This window comes from Lepeophtheirus salmonis, chromosome 9 (genome assembly GCF_016086655.4).
Source record: "Lepeophtheirus salmonis chromosome 9, UVic_Lsal_1.4, whole genome shotgun sequence".
NCBI lineage: Eukaryota > Metazoa > Arthropoda > Copepoda > Siphonostomatoida > Caligidae > Lepeophtheirus > Lepeophtheirus salmonis.
The window spans coordinates 25,434,427-25,454,747 of record NC_052139.2 but is presented as its reverse complement, the minus strand read 5'-3'; the positions used below and the strand labels follow the sequence as shown (position 1 = coordinate 25,454,747).

Below are 20,321 nucleotides of genomic sequence, written 5' to 3'. Positions count from 1 at the left end.
GTACGGACACTAAAATAAAAATTTAGAGGAAGTTGACCTTTTATATGACTTGACTAAAATTTAATTTGATGATTTTCATGAATTAACACCCTCCCCAAAGGTAACTTGAAATACTTGTATTTCAAGTTACCCCCAGTTATAAATGCTTAATTTATAAATAAAATATGAATCTCTATTCCGGTTTGAAGAAAGTTTTAATACATATTTAGATTATATATGTATACAAGACCAACACAAAATATACAACACAACTATTTTTTAACAGTAATTATTAGAATTCTTTCAACAATAATTCACAAAAAATATTTTTCTTCCAAAAAAAAAGCACCAGATAACAAGACATTAATCGCTAAAATGGAATTAAATAAAAATCTACGTTAAAAAAATAAAATAAAGATTAAGAGAAAATTGGAGTTAAATTGCTTTTCTGTCTTTTATGAATGATGATAATAATATGTTTTTGGGCGGATCTTTAACTATGGACCGTAATAATACTGAGTATTAAAAAATATAGCATCGCTCAATATGTACTTTTATTTATTTAGATATCATTATTCGCTTCTCCGACATTTTTTTCACATCGATGAATAGAATAATATTTACTAGTAAGATTGATTTTTTTTTTTTTTTTGGAACTTGAAAGCTAACTTATTTTTATCTAGGAATTTGTAAATAGGCATATATATATATTTATATACATTTTTGCAAGCAGAACTTTGGACTAGATTTTAAAAAGAGTAGTCAAAGACGTTGAAAATATATTTTTTTAAAAAGAAGACATAAAACACTGCTCAACACATAAAACATCCTCTCTATAACTACTATTTGCATCATCCTTATTAAAACGAATTATTCTGGTCTAAGAATCCTCCAGTAAGTCCAAGAATATTAGCAACATCTATTCCTATGTTATCATCAAAATCCATACCGTCCGTACTAGCATCACAGAGTGCTGGAGGGCTACTATAAAAAAGAAAAAAAACACATTAAAATTAAATAAATCCTTATAATATAAAATCTTATCTTACTTTGCTTCAGAGAAAGTAAAACTACTAGCTCCATCCATTATTTCGTTTTTGGGCATTCCCTCAACATGCGTGACGAGCATGTGTTTGACATACCCATTTGCAGTTGGCTGAAATCCTTGAACAATATTTGAACAAAATTGGCGAAACTTTAGTTTGGGAGTGTCAGGATAGAGAAGGGTGAGGGCCTCTATGTCGAAAATGACATCTGCCATGGAGCGTTGACATAAATCGCGTGACGTAAAAGGAGCAACCATGTTCACACTCGGAGCTATAATTTGTTATAAATATATATTTAAACTATGTACATTGGGTATAAATAAGAAATGAATTACGAGCATTATAGGGCTGTCGTAGATATCCTATGGTAATACCACCCAATTCAGAGTCTGAAAATCTAAGGAGAAAACAACCACTTGTGTTTGTACTAATAAGCATTGCTTCAGCCGCTTGTTTGCTGACAAATCCCATGATGAACCCTTCTTTCCAGAGTTGTTGCATATGATTAGATGTGAGTAAAAGTATTCGATAGAACCATTCCCAAAAAGTAAAACTCCGACCAGGAAGAGTCTCTTTACAAAATTGAGACCATGTCATTTGCATTTGATTCACTTCTGACATATTTCTTGGTAGGTTATTATTTCTAAATACCTTACAGGCAAGATAATACAAATTATCCTCAGTTAGAGGACTTCCACAGGCAGCAGTCCATTTCATATTCAATGCCTGTCCTGCTTTACCCCAGGGTACCTTATCAGGAATAACGAAAGGTCTTCTTCCCCACTCTGCAAAAGCATTGTCCCAGGTAACTGTTGCCAGGGCTTGAGGTTCTTGATTTCCGTGAACAATCACAACCACTGGGAGAGACAAGGTCCACAACTACGGAATATATATATATATATATACATACATTAATCTAATATTGAAAAAAACACTTATATCAAATACATTTTACCTGAAACTTGAGTTCCCCAACGAGGAATTCCGTCCAGAATAAAACTGCGAATTTTTCATCCATAACACTCTCTGTACCCTTTTTCTCTGTACGTTTAATTTTTTTCAATTGAAGATTTCTAAATGAAACTGAAACTTGCTTAGAGGTAGAGTGATATTCCATTGTTCCTTGTCCATTAAGAATTTCTCCTGAACTATAGTCTTCCTTCTTTTTTTGAATTGTTGGAGGAGTAGTAAGTAACTGATTAGACTGGCTTTCACTTACGATGGACACTGATACTTGTGGAGTTGCCATATGAACATTGAGTACACCCCCAACTAATAAACGAACAGTGGCTGTAAATCGAGTATTCGTTTTCATCACTTGTGGAGGTTGTTTCTCAATTATGAAGGTCCTAAAATAAATAAATATCAATTTTTTATAAAAATATATAATTATATATTTTTTTAAATGTTCCTTTAATTGATTAGATAGAGTTGGACTGATTAAGTATAAGTAAACATTATAGTATTACATATACTCCATCCAACCTAGGAATCTTTTGGTGAAATCCATATACAGAGAGTATATTTCTTTCTCTAGGAATCGCCTGGGCGCGAACGTACATTGAATTCAAGAGAATAACTTTAACCAAGCGCGTTGTCCATGAGCCACGGCGATTCCGTTTATATTATTATAATTTTCTTTATATGATTACCCAGTTACTAAATTGCTCAGGAGCTCAGTCACTCCAGAGAGAAGTTCTGGAATATGATTTGTATTTTTTGGATCAGCAAGTTTTTGCATTTCAACATCCAATTGCTTGATTTGTTGTCTCATTGTCCATATGATTTCAGCGAGACCCTCACACCTAAGTCAGAGTATTAATTTTTATCATTTCTCATTAATTTCTACTCCTATAAATTATTACCATTCTTGGAGAATATCCAGACTGAAGTTCATTTCCAAACCATTTCCCGCTAATTGTTGATCCCTTTTCCAGCGAATCAACTCTGTATCCAGAACAATACTCTGAATTTCCTTTACATCATGATAGGTCTTGAAAAATGAATTTACTAATTCGTTTCTTTGAGCCGAGAGCATTAAGTACCTTTCCTTGATTTTTTTTTCAAGCAAATCCATTTGGGATTTGTTCTTCACGACATCCGGGTGCTGTTCTCCGTGCTGAAGTACTATGGCAGTCATCTTTTTCTTTTTTTCGCAAAAGGAATAATATTCAACAGAAAAGGCTTCTTGAGATTGATGACATTTAGATAACTCCGTACTCGTATCAATATTACGAGCCTTAAGGAGTTCTATTTGAGTGCGTATTCTGGACATTGTATCGTGCCGAGTATCGAAAGCGTTGGAATTAGACAAAACCTGAAATTGAATGAGTCATTTTATTCATATCCTATTAAGGCAAATCACTGCTTGATTACTTGTTGGTTTATATTCATTTCATAATCGAGACATTGTCTAACTGTGATGTATAGAGATGCCGGATCGTTGCCATAGAGTTGCTTATTAAATAAATAAAAAAAAGGAAGAAGAGAATATTACTTTAAAAAAATAAATAATATGGGAATTATATTGAGAAACTTTTGATTATAAGGTTACTTCGAAAGTTTTTTGTTTTTTTTCCTTCTCCTACTTATAAATGTTATTAGCTACAAGACCTAGATATAAATAAACACTAATTTCATTGATAAGAACCCTTCTAAGCAAACTCAAAAATATACTTGATTAAGGCTTCTTTCTTTTTTTATTTGGTACTTTCTCAGGAGATTAATATATTGATGAATTAAATCTAATTAGTTAATTCTGTGAATCAAAGAGAAAGCTAATAATCTGTTGAGAAAGTAATAGATCAAAACAAGGGAATTAATTGCTTAATGAATTATATAATATCAATCAATATTTGTTATCCGTCAACGCAAAAGTAAGCTAGAATGATTTTTCTCAAAATTGAATGTGGATTACCTTTGTATCCTTTAGCAAATTATCGTCAATTTCTATCAACTAATTATTGTTATTCCAAAATTGATCATTACATTAAAGGAATGAGAAATTGATAGATTTTATAGAAAGGGGCCATATCGGGGTCAATATAAGCCTCTTAAATCAAATAAAGTTTCTAAAGCTAAAATAATTGAGACTCTTTTAATAAGCCTTTGATTGACTCAAGTATATCTATAAAATATTGGGTTCTAAAATAATAAATTGGGAGTTTCGCCTTTTCTTGATCTGTTTTCTAGATTGTTTTTATACTAAGTCACCACATATTAAAGGATACAATACGTCCTCATACAACTGAGAAAAAGCATCCTTTTGACTATTTCGAAACAACATATTAGGGATCAGTCTGGCTTTGACTTTTGTGAATTGATGGATTTGGATATAGATATAAAACATATATTAATATTAAGAAAGAGGGAAGAAGGAAGGCCCAAGCTGGATCCCACTTACTCTCAAATGAAGTAAATTCTGTCCCAGAGTATTTTTCATGAAGAACTTTTCGGGTTCATTTGGCATGGACTCCACTCGAGCCTCTAACTGCGCTAGAAGTTGAGACCCAATGTTGGCAGGTGTTTCATCCGAAACGATTGGTGTATTGGGATCAAACTTCTCCTCAATCCATGATGCCAGCTCCAGTCGTACTTGAAAAGGGAAACGATCCCCATAACGGTTCTCCACAAGTTTGAGCATCTCTGGAGGCAATTGTCGAGTTTGATCCCATAGTGACATTCTCTTGAAAGTAAGACTTCAGACTTGAGGAGTTGTAAGCTCCTTCGAGAATACACCAGTTGGAATGTATAATAATAACAATAGATGAATCAATGAATAAGGAGTTTTGTTGTTCTTATCAATGAGCTGAGGAGGAATAAATGGAAGAAGAAGTATTTAGTTATTATTAGTTAGTACTTAGTAGTACTACAATAGCTACAGAGTAAGAGACCCCCTTCACGACGAATCCACCTCATAGAGACATGTACACACAGAGAGTCAAGAGCAGACTCGCTCAGTGCTCACACTTAGCTGTACTGTACTGTAATAGCACATCGCCTCTAAGACCCTTTCTTTTCCTCTCTATATCAGATTATTATATTCTACTGTCTATACTTCTTCTCTCGCGTACTCTCACTTCTGACTTCTCTTTCAAATCTATGCACTTAAGTAATATATAGCCATAGGCGCCATAGTCCATAGGTTTTCTTTATCATAAGCATATACAATAATTATATGTAGAATCATTTATAATACTCTATTAACTATATCATATTAATTTTGTAAAGACTAATTAAAGATTAGGAAAAACTCCTTTCACATTAAGTAACATTTTTATCTGGAAATACAGAAAATAATGCTCATCAAAATATATTTTTTATACATTATATATTGAATATAATATTATTAATAATGTATTATTACTCACCCCATACTATAATTTGAGTTCTTACTATGGAGAAAATTAAGTAGATAACATGTTTATTTAATTATGAAGATAAGTGCAAAGCCTTATTTTTTGTATTTTGAATGACTTATAACACCGACATCTCTCTTCTATATTTGTATAGTACTTACTAATTAGCAAGTAGGATATATTTTAGAAAGAGAATCCTTATCTCTTAAAATGCATTCAATATACATTTATAAAAGTTATCAATATTACTGGTATACATATTAAATATTAATTAAATCAGTTAATATCATAATATTGTGCGAAGTGTATTAAACAATCGGAGCATTTTAAATCATCATGTCTACAACAAACCCTTGGGTACAAATTTACAAAATCTAAAACTACCTAGGTAATAAAATATAGGGTTCATTTTATAATTATCACAACATTTCCTTCTATAAAAATCATAATTCAGTCCTCCGGCCAACCAAAGTCCATATTTACTAAATCATAGAATTCATAGTTGTAAGGCTTAAAAAATGTTCTTAGTTTAGTAACAACGGAGCTGGAAATATTTGGGTGTTGTCGGCCCTTACTTTTGGCTAAACAGCGTCCGGTAGTGCTTGAAGAAGAGGTTCTTAGACAATGAAACCCCTTAGAAGCATTAAAATAAAAATGTTTTTTCATTATCTCATGGGGAAGATTGAGGAACTTTTCCACTTTTCGAATTTCGTGCCAGGGTTTCTTTATGAGCCGATCTCCATTTACGATATGAAATTGATTCAGAGAAAAATGTTTTAGCCAAAGTTTCATAAATCGAACATAGATACTCCTGGACAATGCATCATATTTTGTATTAATTGTACCGTCAGGTCGAAGGGCAAGACTCTCAAATTTAAAATATTTTAGATTTTTGGAACGATGGTTATCCAGTATCTGTGCATAATCAGAGACGAGTCTGGTCACAGGATCCCTAACGATGAGAAGGAGTCGAATACTTTTATTCATAGAGCGCACTCTCTCAGGAGCAACTTCAGTTACAAAATAACTAGGAGTCTTTTCCACAGATATTTCATCATCGGATTTTAATATTGGAATCTGGGATGAGTACCATTTGAGTCCCTTCAGAAAATTGGTATCCGAGTCAAAGAAGTGGATCTCTGTTCCTGCGGGTTTAATTTTGGAGTGAAGCCCCATCATATCGATGAGAGCACGGGTGCCTCCCTTACGAACACCTATGACAAGACATTTGGGAAGATTGCGAGGGATTACTATATCTGGAGTTATATGGGATGATTGATTACGATGGAGGGAACTGAGTAAATAGAGTATAAATGATGAAAGGGATAAAAAAGAAAAATATAACCAAATTTTACGTTTTTTTCGCATGACACTCAGCTCAATATGCTCGTAACAGATTTTCATGAATCCTTTTCAATGATCACTGGAAAGCAATTTTTTATTTACGTTTTTAGTAAGATACAAAGAGGAAAGAAGGGCCTTTCTCTCATGGCGAAAGCAGAATATTACATATCATAAATTTGGATTGTTTATATAATAATAATTGTTCATTTGACAATACAACATTTTTATTGTATTTTCTTCAATTCATAAACTCAGCCTCAACCCTAAAATTTTATCATCTTGACGGTTTAGGATTTTCATATTTTATTCATGAATCTATTTTATCTTGAGTTTTATGCAAATATGACTCATTAACACGTGTGTTTGATGTATATAATATATTTCATAAGAAATTATTTTCTCAATTAAATACAATAATTAATTTAAACGAATCTTATATTTATTTCGTTATGACTCATTTGTCTTTAGCTCATTTTTAACAATTGTATGGTTTTAAATCAACTATTTAATACTAAGTATTAAAACAAAGTCCCTTGTAAATTTGAATCAACTAATATAACCATAAAAGTTTTGTATAAGTTTCATATAAATTTCCTCAAAGTCATTTCCATATTTGAATGAGCTTAAAGAAGAACGAATACCTTCTTTATATATTTTATCAATCTTATCATCCTTTAAAAAACTTAAAAGCCAGTCTCCTAATTGAATTCCGAAGGTATTCCAGGGTTTTTCAGAACTAGTTAAACAAACCTGAATGGAAGAAGCCAAAAAGTCAACTGTCTTATTCTTACTAGAGGGGACAGAAATGATTGGGCGAAAAATGAAGGTATCAACTCCTGAAAAAACAACGAGGGCTGAAATGAATACATCAAACAAAATAGGGAAATATTCTTGTTTTTTTCGTCGGACCAAACTCAAAATAAGACCCATAAAATCCATTAGCCATAATCGATTTGACTCTGCGTTCTCTCTGGATTCAATGAAAGCACTCAATAACAATTGAAGAACAGAGGATGAGTCAAATACCCCAGAATGAGTAGTCAGGGCTTCAATGCAGTCATTAAACCAAATAAGTGAATTTTTGTCCTTTCGAGAAAGAATACGTCTCATTCTAAAAGCATTCATCAGATCCACCTCGACTTTCTAAAATGAGTTAAAAATTGGAAAATTTTACATCATAATTAATTTATATATATATATATTTACACAATTTGAAAGAGTGGGATTGCTTAATTGCGTCCAGTATGGATCATGTGGTAAATTCTCAATCAGTTCAAGATAATGCGAATAGAGCAGACTATCCAAATGTACGTGATCATGTAATGATTTGATAAAATTGATGAATACATCATACTTTCCACAAATAGAGGCCTTTTCTTTTAAGATATCAAGTAGGGAGATCAAAGGAGTCTTATCTATGACTGTGGAAGAAACATTTTGTATGAAGGTCTTGAGTTCGGTACATGGATGGTATTGAAGAATGATTTCAAGTTTTTTAAATACACACAAAATCATTTCGAAGCTCATTTCAGAAATCAACATCCCCTCTAAAACATTTCGTGCACACTCGGATTTCCTCAATTGATTAACGATGATATTAAAACATTCAGGCTTATAATTCTTGGACATGGAAGACAGGAATTCCCAATTTAACGGTGGAAATTGTTGACTATATTCAATGCTCAAAATGCGTAAGCAAGAGGCTAACACTGATGATATAGTGTCTTTAGATTGACAGCACTCTAAAATATACCTAAGAACACTTGTTTCAGATAAAACTTGAGAATAATCCATTCGAGTTTTCTCATTCTTCTTATGAGGGAGATAATATACAGATTTAGGAAATTCGTGAACCTCATCTCTTAAAAAATCCATCAATAAGTCTTCAATGAGTACTAGGTCTTCTTTAGTAGAATTAATGAGAATTTCGATCCAGCATTCGCCTGGGACATACAGATTCGTCTCTTCATTTTCTACTAGTTCAATAGGATTGAAGCCATTCGTCAAATTACTTGGAACAAAGTCAAATTTCTGTCTGTAGAGACCATATTTACCAATGGCACTAAACGCAGCTTTTCGAAGGGCCATCGGATGCTCCTGCTTTTGTACCGTACAAGACCAAAGGAATTTTAAGATATGGTTAGAAAATGTTTCATATTTGTCAGTTGGAATATCAAACTCAGGAATAAGAGTACAAATTTCTATAAGAGCAATCCGTACATCATTCAGACCGTCTGCCATTATTTTGGGCTGTAAAGCCTTGAAAGTTGTTTCAATATCTATTACAGAGTCTGCAACCATGGCTTGTATTGCTTTTAGGGCCAATACTGAAGCAGAGCCGTGACCTTGTCCATTTAATATATCCGATAGCAAAGGTAAAAGATCCGAAGCATGCTTCGATGATTTTTTTGAGCAAATTCGAAGTATTATAAAAGCCTTTGTCACATTTGATTCATCCGTGGAATATTTTTCTTCTAAAGCTTTATGTAAGTAAGCATATGTCCTCTCTTCTATTTGGTAAAGATCAAATAAAAGCTTGAGCTTGATTGTACCTGAGCGTGAGTTAATAGTAAGTGAGTTTATAACTTTAATCACAAACTTTATGCAGTTTTTATCTTTTGCTACGATGGATAGACTTTTTATTAGAACATTACACGCTCCGGGATTTTTTTCCTTAGATAATTTATGTAAAATGATGGATAGCACTCCCATTGATCTTTGAGGGTATATATCAAGAATACGAGAAAGAACATCCACTGAAGCTTGAAGAACGGTTGGATAACTCGTACCTAGGAAAAGTGTTTTAACGATAGGCAAATGCTCAAGCGTTAACTTCACATTGCTTAGGGTGGACAACCATTCCAAACAACTAGTTTCGGAGTGAGAGATACAACTGAGTAAATTGACTTTTAAAAAGCTTAAATTTACATCCTTATTCCACTGGAGATATATAGTGTCTCCAACAAATTCTTTAGTTCCAACGTCAGAAGCTTTATAGTACTTCTTGATGAGAGTTGATGCAATCGTCCATACGTTTTGGTCTAAGAGCTTTGACGGAACTAGAGTTATACCCAAAAGTGAGCAAATACATATCCCTAAAACATTTTTGTTCCGAATTACATCAAAAAAATCCTTAAAGACTTGAAGAAACACCATATAATGCCCAAAAAAAGATTTATCAAATGCCTTTGTAAGAATAACAAGGCAAACACTTAGAATATTATCTGGGCCGTTATATTTCTGGAATTGGAAGAATGAAACCTTAAATATGAATTTCTTTTATATTTTTTGAATAAATTGCATACCCTTAGTTCTAATTGAATTAGTTTCAACAGCTCAGAGGGATCCATACCAGTGATCACCTTATTAATTATCAATGCAGAGTACATTAATAATCTCTTTTCTTGACACTCTTTTTTAGTTATCTCTAAAATCCAGAAGCGATTTTCGGGTGTAGGATTTAGCCATTGCAAAGACTCCTTTATGAAGAATTGACTCTCAGCTAGAATATGAATTGATTATTAAGCAAAAAATGTATAAATGAGTAGATGTAATGTTCAACAAAAGAGTATATTGACTTAACCATGACTCATTTGAAGCAAGCATTCCCGAAGAGCAACTCGGAAAGGTGTCAAATGAAGAGAAGGAGAGGGATCCAGAAGTATTTGTGTATACAGCGCGTTGAAGGACTTAAATTCTCCTTTCTGGATTTCATCGAGTACCCATGGCCATGATGAGGGACAGTGCTTGAGAATGGGCAAATATGTCCGAGAAACATCCTGCGATTCAAGACGTCCAATCGCAGAAACAAATGTACCTGGGTATGCAGCTCGAGGCAACTGATACAAAAGCTCCTGAACGAATGTGGATATGTTTTTCGAAGCCTTCCATCGAGAAAGTACCTCAATTACAGCAGATGAGATGCAGGGGTTTCGAGATCCAAGGGCTGTTTGGAGAAGCTCACAGATCTTTTGAGCTTTTAGCGGCTCCGCTTTATAGAGTTCCTCAGCAATGGGGTGTATTGTATTCAATATCTGAAGCGAGTCCGTGAAAGGAGACTCCGAGAGCTGGGACAGTCGATCTTTAATCTCATCCATTCCCCGGCCAGACAATCAAATTCTATCAATCCTCGCTTGGTATTAATATTTAATAAATAATAAGTATTATTGAATGTATTTAAAAAATATTATGGTGACGAAATCGGTGCAACGGTTTACAATTTTGCCCAAACGTCATATGTTTTATCTTCTTATCTCAAAATTGGAGACAACAAAAGCGGAAAGTTACGACTCAATTCTCGCAACCTTTTTATAATGCGGAATAATATATATTAGTTATTGCCTATTGGAGACTGCAAGCGATGGATTTACAATTTTAGACGATTCCTGCTAAAGGGTAATCGTAAAACTAATCATATTAGGACGGTTCATTAATAGAAAAAGAGCGGTCAGTCCCTCCACCTGATATTTCATATATTCACAATTTCTTCCTCATAATGAGACCTTCCATCCATTTTAAAAACCTCCAAATTGTCTGAATAAATTTAAAGAGTTGAAATTCCTTTCCTCCTACTATAATAATAATATTATTATGTTAGCGCCACATAATTAACTATTAAAAGGTTGCGATAGTTGAATTTCATTTTTCCATATTCAATATTTGACGCAATCTCCAATTTCGTAATAAAAAAATAAAATAATATGACGTAGGAAAAAAATTGTAAAGCATATCCAATATTAATTTGTATGACCAACTTATCCACAGTAATTGTGGACATTTTTTTCATTTGGCAATCCTGAATGAGTTCTGATACTGTCGGGACGAGCACAAGCTCAAATTACGCAACCTGTTGTGTTGAAAAACTTCATTTTTGATAATAAATTCGAGTTGGTGAACTCATATGAACTTTATATAATTATAACAATATAATATTTGTCGTAATTTGTATAGTCGTAAATAGTTCTTGAGAAAAAAACGATGAATTGAATTAAGGTATACTAGTACTACTGAAAATCAAAGTTACCATAAAAGTTTTCTAAAGTAAACTTTTAAAAAATTATTGAACGAATCATTTAAACTTATAAATTTGCCCTTCAAAAATAAATTGTCAACTTCGGATCGGGTTTGTGTAAGATTATTATTTAGTATATTTAATTGAAATAATATGAAATATCTCCCCATTAATAATATAATTTATTCATTGAGATGAACAAGATTTTTATATTTAGTACTAAATAGAACCAATTGGACGCATAAGTAAGGTTGTATCAATATTCTTTGTCCCCATTCATGAACTTAAAAGAATCAAAGTAATGTGATTTTTAGTAACTAGGTATATCTAATTCCCATGAAGTAATAATTATGCCTGATAAGTGAACCAGGACTCAGCAGAGTCCTATGTACTTACTCACGGTCTCGGTTTGGAACACAATCAATATTCAATCTTTGATTTGTAGTGCAAATTTTAAAATAGCTGCAGAATTGGAGACAGGATCTATAAATATTCTAAATCTAACCTCAAGAACGGTTCGAATAGACTCTAGAAATTAAATTCATATTCTACGTCTCTAAAATAATAGATCAACATAAACATTAAAACTACATACATCTACGAATAAATTATTCTTGATTTATGGTTTGGAATAATATTTTGTAATGTTGGTTCTGAATCCAACCATTTACATTATGAGACTTCAAATCAATTTAACTACTTGTGGAGATACACTCAACTCTATCAAATTTATGAATTACCTAATCACATTAGTGTCCAAAGAGTAATCGAAGAATAACATTTGCCAATTAATTAATTATTTGAATGACAACTTAATAAATATTAATCTTGTACGAACACAAACTGAAGTGGGTACTATATTTTTTAAGGACCAATTCATCAGTTTAAATAATTAATTTTCTAAACACATTTGATTTTGAATTGTATACATTCAGTCAAGCTATCATTTTTTGCACAAAAACAAATTTTTGGGATAGCAAATATTCTCCGAAAATGGAAGAGTTGATTAAGTTTCCACGTGATGTCGAGGTATAATTATAATTACGACAAATATTATAGCATTATCATTGTATTAAGTTGATATGAGTTCACCATGTGAAGTTTATCATGAAAAATGATGTTGTTCCGCACCAGAGGTTGCGTGATTTGAGCTTGTGCTCCTCCGGATATTACAACTCATTGTAAAGATTCTTTCTCTCTCTCCCTTTCTCTCACTCTCTACCCTTCTCCGGAAAGGGCAGTTTCATTACTCTCATTTAAAATTGACACAAATCCCGGAAAATCTCCGTGATGAAGTACGAAGGCAACAAATCCGTGGTAGAATGGGATCTTACTAATTGTATGACACCCTATTTGGACCGGCACCTTGTGTTTCCACTTTTGGAATTTCTGTCATTTAAGAATATATATATTGAAACGGATCTTCTTCGATGCAAATTGGATCTTCTGAGCGACACCAACATGGTGGATTTTGCTATGGAGGTACACGAGAGTTTGTACCCTGACAAACCCCTTCCAGCTTCCCTCAAGGATAAAAGAAGTGAAGTTGTGACTATGCTCAAGGGACTCCACGAAGATTCTCAGCCCGTCTTATGTCTCTTTAATGATTCTAAGATTGTTTTAGAAATCGAGGAGGCGCGAGACTCCAAATCAGTGGTTGACTCTCATTTGAAGAAAGCATCAATTGATGTGGAGAAGATGAGAGAGACTTTGTACACTCTTGGTAAATACGAATATGATTGTGGTAACTACAGTGGTGCAGCAGATACTCTCTATTTCTACAGAGTTCTCTCCTCTCCTAATGACAAAAACTACTTGAATGCCCTTTGGGGTAAGTTAGCATCGGAAATCCTAATGCAAAAATGGGAAAAGGCCCTGACTGACTTGAAGAGACTCCAGGCCTTTATTGATGAAGCAACTTTCGGTTCTTCCCTACAAACTCTTCAACAACGAACCTGGCTCATTCACTGGTCCCTCTTTGTCTTCTTCAACAAAGCTGAGGGCACTGATGCAGTCATTGACTTGTTTCTTTATCAAAAGCAATATCTCAATGCCATTCAAACCACTTGTCCCTGGATCCTACGCTATCTTTCAACTGCTGTTATCGTGAACAAAAGTTCTCGACGTAGCATTATGAAGGATCTCGTCAAAGTAATTCAAGAAGAGTCCTATGCCTATCGAGATCCCATCACCTCTTTCATTGAGGATCTATATGTCAACTTTGATTTTGATGGGGCTCAGCAAAAGCTGAGGGAATGCGAAAAGGTTCTTGTAAACGATTTCTTTTTAGTCTCCTGCTTGGATGAATTCATTGAGAACTCAAGGCTCATGATTTTTGAGACCTTTTGTCGTATTCATCAATGTATCACTATCGACATGCTTGCAGAGAAGTTGAACATGAAGCCTGAGGATGCAGAGAGATGGATCGTCAATTTAATCCGCAACGCTAAACTCGATGCCAAGATTGATTCACAAATGGGACATGTGGTCATGGGGAAGCAAACTGTTTCTCCTTATCAACAATTGATTGATAAAACGAAGGTGCTTAGCCTTCGAACCCTTACTCTGCAAGTTAACTTAGAAAAAAAGAAGATCGTTCATGATCAACCCAGTTGGACCGGCGATGCATTCTAATAAGCTATTTTCTGAATATATATTTATACATTGTCAATTTATTCATTATAATATATGATCAGAAACAGAGATAGAAGCGCGTATTTATTTATTTTGTATTAATGTATTATTAGATCAAGTATTCTTTTTTTGCATCTCTGCTTGTAATTCTAAAAAGCTTAAGAGTTTATCGTGGTCTGTACCATTAGCAATATCCACAACGTCTGTTGGAAGCGAATATTGCCTCAATGTGTCTGAACGAATCCCTTTCTCTTCAGAAATGAAACGAAACTCCATCTCTTCTATCTCTTGAAGTTCAGACCATTCGAAAAGAAGAGCGTCTGTAGTTATTCCAGAGGGATTAAAATCCACCAGAGTTATCTTGCCTTTAGATGAGCGGACTACATCAAAAACAAAATCGTTGAGGGGAAAATTGGATAGATTATTTTTATGGAATCGTGTCAAGTCCTCTTTTATGAAGGATTCCTCCTTGATGATATAATCATAGAAGGACGTAAAGTCCCGCTGAGAAATAGCTTTGAGGGATCCATTCTTCACAAAACACCTGAACTCATGACCTGGATTGATGGATCTCCATTCTCTTAGAGCCAAATTGTATTGTATTTCAGACATGGCCTCATTCACTTCCTCAGAAGTAGCTTCACAGTCTTTGAAAGGTGAAGTAATATCATGATTAACAAACATAGAGCTTTTGAGCAGAAGGAAAATGTCAGTTAGAGTAGAGCACTTTAGAGAGTGGGAGATCCAAATGGCATCTTTTGGACTGCTCCAATTCAACTTGCAAAATACACTTCCCTTCTCAGAAAGAAGACTCTTGATGGAGTCACTAAATTCCGGAAAGGAGGGTCGACTCTTTTCTTCTTGATCATTCTCATCCAGCTCTTCACCAAAGTCACTAGTATTATCTTCTGAGTCGGAGTAATGTCTGTGGTTATCAAAGTACCCATCTGCATCGCATTCCAGGGGTAAAATGAGAGTGGAATCCGTATTGAGATAGGTGATAACTTCACAAGGGATGGGAATGAGGTTTGTGGGGAATGTGAGATGAGAGTAATCTTTCAACCATGACGATATATCACATTGTTGCACTTCCGGGATCTGCATTCTGAGACTGATATTGACTGTAGCTTGTATTTAACTATTGATTTTGTTCATCATGTAATAATAATTTAATTAATAATACATTAAATTCGGTAGTTTACAATCAACAATAAATGAGTCAAGCACATTAAATAGACTCAATGAGGTCTCATACTATTTGGAGAAGCTCAAGCTCCAATCACGCAACCTACTGTCCTGAAAAAACCTCCTTTTTTGATGATACATTCCACTTTGTAAGCTCATATATGAACTTCGTACATTTAATTAATATTTGTCGTATTTCAAGGTTAATAGATATACATATTTAATGACGACAGAAACGGCTAAAAAAAAATTATTCGACACTCATGTAGGTATCTAATTTGGTTAATTGTGGTAAGTATGGTTAGAGACAACTCTATGGGAAGGTTTCAGACCCTCAAAAATTTTCAGGTGCTTTATATTTCTCAATATGTTGTTATGCTAGTACTTATTCGTCAATCCATGAGTCTTGTTCAATATCAATAATCCATCATGTTTTATGATATTAATTATTATAATTGATAACAGAGAATTAAGTGAGCAACACTTACTGGTTATTGCATTTGAATCGCTGTTGTGTATGTTTCTTTTATCTTAGTATAGTATATTATTAATATTGGTGATAGGTATTGTATCAGTTTAAAAGAATCTTGCCATTTTCTCCACCTTGTCACTTTTCCTTTTATTTTCATTGACATTTTTTCCTAAAATCATATTACTGACATAACAAATTGCATCATAATTGAAGGGGACACTATCTTGGAGGCTCATAAATGATATTTCAATTACATAAAATGAACAAATATAAATAAAAAATCGACGCAACATCATCAAATAACTTTTAAATTGAATGTAGACGTAACACTTAAATAAAATATATAATGATTTGATGCTAAAGAAAAAAATGATTTTTGAAGTAAATAAAAATATTTAAGTAGTAAAAATCCATATAAAATAAGTAGATTTGTTGTATTAATTATGTTTTAGATCAATTAGAGACGTTAAAAGTAGAGAAAATATATTTTTTGCCAGAACAAACAATATTCTGGCAATCTTTTTGGTGTTATATATCCGTTACTACAAGGAGACCTAAACTTTGTTTGTCAAAACTCAAATGTATCATGTAATTCAAAATTAATCTATAGAAAAGACAGAAACTAATTAAATGTAGTCCAATGAAACGTTATCAAGTTTTAAATTTAATACAAAATAAGTATTCATAACTACTAGTCTCTATTTTGCATTACTTTACTATTAATCTTCGAGATTCCACTTCCAAACCTAAAAAAATTACGGGTTTTTTTATATTTTTAAGCTGAAGCACTTTTTAGTGGCATTTTTGAAAGAAAAAAGTCGATTCTTTTACTAATGGGTCAGCGCGAGAAGAGGGCAGGAGCAAGACTATTGATTGAAGTGTATTTTTTTTAATCAGTTCCCTTTTATGTTATGGTTTTGGAGGATAGAAACCAGAGGATCGACCAGTTATGAAAATCATGTGTATTTTGGTTTGTTAAAAAAAATATACCAAAAATTAACTTGGTAACCTTGACAATTTGAAGAATAATTTGGAGGAGAGCACGTTCGCTGTCATGGTGTTTCATTAGATCAGTTACAATCAGCTGTGACAAGGGAGTAGAATGAGATAAATAAAGAAATTGATAAGTATCACTCAAATGTAGATCCTTAATTCTACTCTGAGTCCAACAAGGACTTACAATTATAATAATTTTTTTTTTTTTATGTAAGTATATGTTAGGAAAGAAATAAACACAAATCCCACTCCTTAATTCTACTTTGAATCTAACTAGGACTTACACTCAGAACTTCCAAGGAAATTCTCATTGCTTTTGAAATTAATTGATTAACAGTAACAGTATATTTCCTCATTGGCATAACTATAAAAAACGTGATGGAAGTCACACATCGTCGGAAAAGCGTTATTGTATAACCTTAAGTAATAAAGTATTAATTTATTACAATAATAATAGTATTACTATACACTATACTTTGTAGCTTTGAAATAATATATTTTTACATATACTCTGTAAAAATAAAAATACTATGAATCATTGTATGATTAATTATAATTCTGGGAAAACAAGATGGTAATATTGCCATCCTCGGAAATGTACATTATAATATATGAAAATAATACTATAATGGAAAAGTGTCTGGCCAATGAATTCTAATACTCAGGGGTGTCCACAAGGGGAACAGCTGTAGCCCCCCAAAAAAAAAAAAAAAAAAGATACAGGAATTTTTGCTTTTTATTATAAAATTTCTTAGTCAGGATGAAAACAAATTAAGCGAAAGTAGGAGAAAAAACGACCCTGAATACTAGACTAATATTAGCCTGGCTTTTTGTAGATGCTACCTAAATATATGTTGTTGTTTTTTTAGATTTTCTAAAGCTGTTCTTATTATTCTTTTATTCTTGAGGAGAGCACATACATAATAATATTTATATTTTATAAACTATAAAGTGTAACCACGAATGTGTTTGCTCTTGAATGATAGAGAGTAACGCCGCCGTAAGTAAAATACAGTAATTCTTGCGTATATAATTGCTAGATACGTAGTGGGGGTGCTATTTATTTCCTTTATCTCATACCTGATCACAGCTAACTTAATCAAACATAATGAGAGCTATGCTGATCCCTTCCAAAACACTCTTCAAATTGTCATTGTGCATGGCAACGTTAATTTTAAGCTTATTTTTTTAAACATACCGATTGATAGTATTTTAAGTACGTGTACATTATACTCTTTTTTATATCCTGACCGAAGTGTTCGAAGAGTTTCTTCTATAAATTAATGATTTGCTCGGTTTTGTGGGTTATGTTGATTTTCATTCGATTTAAGATAAAAGTTAAATTAATAAAAAGCAAAGAGGAAAATCAAATTCTTACTAATAAAAGTAAGATTCAAAATTAACCAAAATCAAAAGTTATTAAGATTTTAGGTATCCTTAAATTTTATAAACGCCTCTAAATCCCTAAACTGTGACTGATCGAATCACATGTTGTCTTTTAAGGAAATCAGTGTTATTTTTCTCATCAAATTTTCCATTCGTCTTGTTTTGTTACTTTTAGTGTTAAACCATTTCGTCTCATCTCCTTTTATTTCGTCTCATCTGATTTGATATTGTCATATTTTGCAATATTATTAGATGCTATAATCGAACAATTTCATTGAAGTCATATATTGTATAATCATTGATGGAGAGGTCATCTTAAAGGGCTCAAAGTTTATATTTTTACAACATAAACGTGGCAAATTTCTAATTAATCTTTTTAAATAGTAAAAAAGAGTTAATACTTGCATTGTATTTTACTTGATACTAATGATAAATACTGATATTTGAATTAAATCAAAATATCTGATTCTTTCCATTCTAATAGTTAATTTGATTCTAAAACACGGACATAAGATTGCATAATGATGTAATAACATATTTTTTATACATTTTAGGGTCATAAGTAAAATAATAATACCTATTGGAGGGATAGATTTATGATTGGCAGTAAAGTTTAAGTCCTTTGATTTGTTGGTAGCATTTTGTCATACAATATTCCACTATTTTCCTTAAAATTAGTGAAAAAGTAGTTTCACTGTTATAAAAGTGGGTTGTTTCGCCTCTCAAAATGGACGCATCAAAATTGTGACGTCACGTGAAAAAGGTCTATCTTATAGCAGTATATATATAAAAGAGAGATTGCGTGTTTGTGTTTAGATGTGCTTTATACGTTCCCACACCATTAAACCTAGGAGGCCAAAATTTTGGATGGGTCCCTCTTTTGAGGTTTGACAGGCTAAGACGGGGGTGTCGATTTTACGTCATATAAGGGGGGCTTATGCTATACACAAAACCCATTTTTTGCAAGCTCGAGGAGACTAGATAGAGGTTTTAGTTATTTATGAATAAGTGATTGGCGTTTCAAAAAACGACTATACGAATAATTACGGTTTCTAAATTTATTCAAAATCAAAAAAGAAATCGGTAGAAATTGCAATTTCATTTATTTCAGCTTTAAAAAAAAGAACTTCCAATAGAATATGGAATTAGTAAATTGAATAAAGTTCATTGAAATTTGTCTGAAGATTCGTTTGTATATAAATTTGCCAGATAAAAATTGATGCTTTAATGAAATATCCGTCATTTTCTTAATATCTTTTCAATTTTTTTTCATTTTTTCTCTTTTTTCCCCCTTTAAAATCAAATAAAATTTTTCAGTTTAAAAAAAAAAATGCTTCAAGACGATGCAAGAAGACAAAAAAAAAAAAAAAAATGGCAACGCAACATCAACATGACAGTATCTTGAATTTCCGGAACATTTCATTACATATTTTTTGCAATATTTACAAAAATCAACTAGTTATCTAGTGTTATTTTGTTGACAACATAATTCTTGATAACTTTTTTTTTTTTTTGCAAGTAAGAAAAATATTTGTAGGTTTGTGTTTCTTTTACAATTCCAGTAAATGCTATTAACTATTTTTTTGCAAAATTAGTGTAAAAAAGTTCGCAAATTTCGATTGAGGGTGGGGGAGTTGCGATGATGAGACTATTTAGATTAGTGACAGGAAAAAATTGCTACGGAAAAAATGTTAAGGAAAAAATGACAAGATTCTTTTAAACTATTATATTAATAACTATCACCAATATAATACATATTAAGATAAATTAAAAATAAAGAAACCCATAAAGGGATTCGAATGGAAGACGTGCTAATCACTCAATTCCCCTTTATCAATTATAGTATCATTAAGATATGATGGATTGTTCATATTCAACATTGGATGGACGGACAAGCATTAGCATAATAC

At 32.6% G+C, this 20,321-nt stretch overlaps 5 protein-coding genes across 7 annotated transcripts; 1 reads left to right on the top strand and 4 right to left on the bottom strand.

The window, feature by feature from the left end:
* Nucleotides 1-175: 175 nt before the first annotated feature.
* LOC121124574 (signal transducer and activator of transcription 5B) lies at nucleotides 176-5,545 on the bottom strand. Of its 3 annotated transcripts, none has more exons than XM_071891187.1 (9): nucleotides 5,396-5,545; nucleotides 4,429-5,305; nucleotides 3,402-3,482; nucleotides 2,891-3,342; nucleotides 2,678-2,830; nucleotides 1,981-2,374; nucleotides 1,361-1,904; nucleotides 1,029-1,296; nucleotides 176-963 (listed from the first exon to the last, which is right to left on the bottom strand). In XM_071891187.1, exons 2-9 carry the CDS (start codon nucleotides 4,705-4,707, stop codon nucleotides 840-842), a joined length of 2,295 nt encoding a protein of 764 aa, XP_071747288.1. In that variant the 5' UTR covers nucleotides 4,708-5,305; nucleotides 5,396-5,545; the 3' UTR covers nucleotides 176-839. The 3 variants fall into 3 exon arrangements, with proteins under 3 accessions (XP_071747288.1, XP_071747289.1, XP_040575664.1); XM_071891188.1 differs by having other exon boundaries at nucleotides 4,429-4,833; XM_040719730.2 differs by lacking the exon at nucleotides 5,396-5,545 and having other exon boundaries at nucleotides 4,429-4,833; nucleotides 4,907-5,051.
* LOC121124575 (heparan sulfate glucosamine 3-O-sulfotransferase 5) lies at nucleotides 5,525-6,787 on the bottom strand. Its single transcript, XM_040719731.2, has one exon. It carries the CDS (start codon nucleotides 6,785-6,787, stop codon nucleotides 5,834-5,836), a length of 954 nt encoding a protein of 317 aa, XP_040575665.1. The 3' UTR covers nucleotides 5,525-5,833.
* A 302-nt stretch (nucleotides 6,788-7,089) lies between these two features.
* LOC121124572 (uncharacterized) lies at nucleotides 7,090-11,079 on the bottom strand. The gene is made up of 4 exons (XM_040719728.2): nucleotides 10,311-11,079; nucleotides 10,033-10,229; nucleotides 7,934-9,967; nucleotides 7,090-7,870 (listed from the first exon to the last, which is right to left on the bottom strand). Exons 1-4 carry the CDS (start codon nucleotides 10,822-10,824, stop codon nucleotides 7,274-7,276), a joined length of 3,342 nt encoding a protein of 1,113 aa, XP_040575662.1. The 5' UTR covers nucleotides 10,825-11,079; the 3' UTR covers nucleotides 7,090-7,273.
* Nucleotides 11,080-12,897: 1,818 nt separating this feature from the next.
* eIF3e (eukaryotic translation initiation factor 3 subunit e) lies at nucleotides 12,898-14,441 on the top strand. Its single transcript, XM_040718990.2, has one exon. The coding sequence runs from the start codon at nucleotides 13,029-13,031 to the stop codon at nucleotides 14,370-14,372; it is 1,344 nt and encodes a 447-aa protein (XP_040574924.1). The 5' UTR covers nucleotides 12,898-13,028; the 3' UTR covers nucleotides 14,373-14,441.
* Nucleotides 14,391-15,657, bottom strand: LOC121123931 (translation initiation factor eIF2 assembly protein). Its single transcript, XM_040718991.2, has one exon. The coding sequence runs from the start codon at nucleotides 15,474-15,476 to the stop codon at nucleotides 14,487-14,489; it is 990 nt and encodes a 329-aa protein (XP_040574925.1). The 5' UTR covers nucleotides 15,477-15,657; the 3' UTR covers nucleotides 14,391-14,486.
* Between the last annotated feature and the right edge of the window lie 4,664 nt (nucleotides 15,658-20,321).